General features: G+C 45.6%; 1 protein-coding gene across 1 annotated transcript; it reads left to right on the forward strand.

Moving 5' to 3' along the window:
• The first annotated feature begins 2849 nt into the window (after window positions 1-2849).
• On the forward strand, window positions 2850-3155 carry LOC114171974 (uncharacterized). Its single transcript, XM_028056730.2, has one exon. It carries the CDS (start codon window positions 2850-2852, stop codon window positions 3153-3155), a length of 306 nt encoding a protein of 101 aa, XP_027912531.2.
• The last annotated feature ends 1006 nt before the right edge of the window (window positions 3156-4161 follow it).

Below are 4161 nucleotides of genomic sequence, written 5' to 3' on the forward strand. Positions count from 1 at the left end.
GGACGCCAATACCGGGTAAACCTGATCTGTTTACCTTTGGAGGGCTTGGATGTGATCTTGGGAATGGATTGCTTATCTGCTAATCACATTCTCATTGATTGCAATGAGAAGAGGGTGATGTTTCCCAGCTTAGAGGATGATGTTATGTGGATGTCCTCACAGCAGGTGGATCAAGCCATCCGTGAGGGATCTCAGTGTTTCTTGATTTTAACTCAAGTATCTGTTGAGAAGGAGGGCGGACACCTTGAGACGACAGTGGTGAGGGAATTCTCTGATGTTTTCCTTGAGGAGGTACCCAGTTTGCCCCCATCCAGAGAAATCGAGTTCTCTATTGATCTGGTACCTAGAGCAGGGCCAGTATCAATAGCACCTTACAAGATGGCTCCTACTGAACTGGTAGAGTTGAAAGAGCAGATTGAGGAACTGTTAGAGAAACAATTCATCAGGCCCAGTGTGTCACCTTGGGGAACGCCGGTGTTGCTAGTTAAGAAAAAGGATGGCAGCTCCAGGCTTTGTGTAGATTACCGGCAACTCAACAAGCTAACCATCAAGAACAAATATCCTCTGCCAAGGATAGATGACTTGATGGATCAGTTGCACGGTGTTGTAGTGTTTTCAAAAATCGACTTGAGATCAGGATACCATCATATTAGAGTTAAGGTTGGTGATGTGCAGAAGACCGCTTTCAGGTCTAGATATGGGCACTACGAGTACGTAGTGATGCCCTTTGGTGTGACCAACGCCCCTGCCTTGTTCATGGACTACATGAACCGAATTTTCAGGCCTTTTCTAGACAAGTTCGTGGTGGTTTTCATCGACAACATCTTAATATACTCCTGTACTCATGAAGAACATGTGGAGCATCTAAGGACAGTTCTAAGTATTTTGAGAGAGAAGCAACTCTATGCAAAGTTGTCCAAGTGCGAGTTTTGGATGACCACGGTCCAATTCTTGGGACATGTGATCTCGGCCCAGGGTATATCAGTGGACCCATCCAAAGTCGAGGCTGTATTAAAATGGGAGCGTCCTAAATCAGCGACAGAGATTAGAAGCTTTGTGGGACTGGCAGGATACTATCGGAGGTTCATTGAAGGGTTTTCTAAGATTGTGGCACCTTTAACTCAGTTGACTCGTAAGGATCAGCCTTTTGCTTGGACTGACCAGTGTGAAAATAGTTTCCAAGAGCTGAAGCAAAAGCTGACCAGTGCTCCTATATTGGTGATCCCTGATACCAGTAGACCCTTTGAGGTATACTGTGATGCATCCCATCAGGGGTTAGGGTGTGTTTTGATGCAAGAAAGGAGAGTGGTTGCCTATGCCTCCAGGTAGCTTAAGAGTCATGAGAAGAACTACCCCACACATGATCTCGAGTTAGCGGCGGTGGTGTTTGCACTGAAAATCTGGAGACATTATCTGTATGGTGCTCAGTTCCAGGTTTTCAGTGATCACAAGAGCCTGAAGTACCTGTTCGACCAGAAAGAATTGAACATGAGGCAGAGACGATGGATGGAGTTTTTAAAAGACTTTGATTTTGAACTGTTGTACCACCCGGGGAAAGCGAATGTGGTGGCGGACGCTTTAAGCAAAAAAACAGTTCACGCCTCTTACATGATGGTCATAGAGTTGGAATTGGTGGAACAGTTCAGAGACATCCAGTTACAGGTGACTTTAGGAGAGGGCGTCATTAGATGCAACCGCCTAATCGTGTCTAGTGATTTCCTCGTCTTGATAAAGGAGAGACAGTTATCTGACCCCAAATAACGGGAGACAATGGAATGTCTTGTCTTGGTACAGAGAAAGCCAAGGGCTTTGAAATGGGAGGTGATGGGGTATTGAGATTCAGAGGCAGGATCTGCATACCTGAGGATTTGGAGGTGAAGGGCATGATTCTTGAAGAGGGGCACAAGAGTCGTTTTAGCATGCACCCAGGCATGACTAAAATGTATCATAATCTGAGAGAATCGTTATGGTGGACGGGCATGAAGTCAGACATTGCTCGGTATGTGTCATCCTGTTTGACCTGTCAAAAGGCTAAGACAGAACATCAGAGGCCTGGAGGGATGCTGCAACAGTTGGAGATGCCAGAGTGGAAGTGGGATGACATTGCTATGGATTTTGTTACCCATTTACCACGGACGGTGAGGAACCATGATGCTATATGGGTTATAGTGGACCGTCTGACCAAGAGTACCCATTTCCTCGTAGTGAACCTAAGAATGTCCATGACGAAGTTGGCACAAATGTATATCAATGAGATTGTGAGACTACATGGAGTTCCATTGAGCATAGTCTCTGATAGGGATCCACGTTTCACCTCCCGTTTCTGGCAGACGTTGCAGAATGCCATGGGTAGCAGACTGACCATGAGCTCAGCTTACCACCCCCAGACGGATGGCCAGTCCGAGAGGACAATACAGTCTCTCGAAGACCTCTTGCGGACGTGTGTGCTAGATCATCTTGGTACGTGGGATGAAGTCCTGCCTCTGGTGGAGTTTACCTATAATAACAGTTTCCATGCAAGCATTAGCATGGCGCCATATGAAGCTCTCTATGGCAGGAGGTGCAGGACCCCCTTGTGATGGTACCAAGACAGAGAGTCGGTAGTTGTAGGGCCAGAATTGATGAGGCAAACTACGGAAAAGGTTAAGCAGATACAAGAAAGGATGAAGGCATCTCAGAGCAGACAGAAATCCTATGCTGATCAAAGGAGAAGACCTTTGGAGTTTGCAGTGGGAGATCATGTTTTCTTGAGGGTTACCCCAACCACCGGTGTGGGGAGGGCTATTCACTCAAGGAAGCTGTCTCCTAAGTTCATCGGCCTATATCAGATTCTGAGGAAGATTTGACCAATGGCTTATGAGATCGCTCTACCTCCTCAGCTGTCTAACCTTCACTTTGTATTTCATGTCTCTCAACTTAGAAAATATGTGTATGATCCCTCACATGTGCTTGAGTCAGAAGATCTACAAGTTAGAAGAGACCTCTCCGTAGAGGTTCAACCGGTGAGTCTTGGCGATAGTCAGACTAGACAGCGTAAGGGGAAATCGATCACTCTAGTTCAGGTCAACTGGGATAAGAGAATGGGGGATTCCACGTGGGAACTTGAAGAGGAAGTGAAGAAATCGTATCCACATCTGTTCTCTGGTGAGTCTTAATTTTCGGGACGAAAATTTTGTTGTTGGCGAGATTGTGAAGACCCACATTTCAGCCCCCTAATCTCTCCTCTCTCTCTGCCACCCACACCACTGAAACACTTTGCACCTCACAGCACCCTTCTCCCTTTTCTCTTCTCTGCCTTCTCTCTACCAAAAGAGAAAATTCTGAATCACTCCTCTCTAATTGCAGAATCCAAACCCAGAGCCAATTCAAAATCTCCCCTCTTGGCTTCAACTCCTCCTTCTCCTCCATGTAAGTCACTCCCAACCATCTCATTCCTTTTAATTCGACAATTTCTAGAATCCCTTTCTGCTGTTGGGAACTCATCTCATTTTGAACCTGTAATTCCAGTTCTCTGAGTGGTACAACTGAAGCTCTTGAGAGGGAGGGTCCTAGTTAATTAGAAAGATATATAGAGGTAAGGGAAGCTAACTCCTCTCCTCAAATTGTATAGAAAATCCATGGATGAGCTTGAATTATGTAGTTGAGTGATGAATTCGTGTTTGTATTGCGGGTATTGGTGAAAATTACTTGTTGATTGATAGAAACTGGTCTGTTGCATGTGGGAATAGGTGTGTGACATGGTATTTTCGCCTAGGCGAGTTACTCTCGCCTGAGCGAAAGCATCAGGAGACGCACCTCTGTTCCTGCGTGAAGTCTCGCCTAGGCGAGCTGGGGTCGCCTGAGCAAGATAACGATCTCGTCTGGGCGAACCAGCCTAGCCTGAGCGAGAGTTCGTCCATGTTTTTCTCTTTTGCCATTGTTAATGTCTCGCCTAGGCAAGACTGACTCACCTGAGCGAGATAACCTCTCACCTAGACTAGAATTTTTAGCCTGAGCGAGAACTACTGCAGTGATAGTGATCCACATCTGTTTTCTTTGGTAGAAATATATGTTTTAATGCATCTTTGTGCAACTTAGTTCTGTATGCTTTGACTGTTATCATTGATGTATTGTATGATTTAATTGGATGAATATAAGTTATGCGAAGATGAGGTTAAAAAT

The sequence above is a fragment of the Vigna unguiculata genome, chromosome 7 (assembly GCF_037176805.1).
Source record: "Vigna unguiculata cultivar grain cowpea cultivar isolate G323 ecotype 2 chromosome 7, ASM3717680v1, whole genome shotgun sequence".
In the NCBI taxonomy this organism is placed as follows: domain Eukaryota; kingdom Viridiplantae; phylum Streptophyta; class Magnoliopsida; order Fabales; family Fabaceae; genus Vigna; species Vigna unguiculata.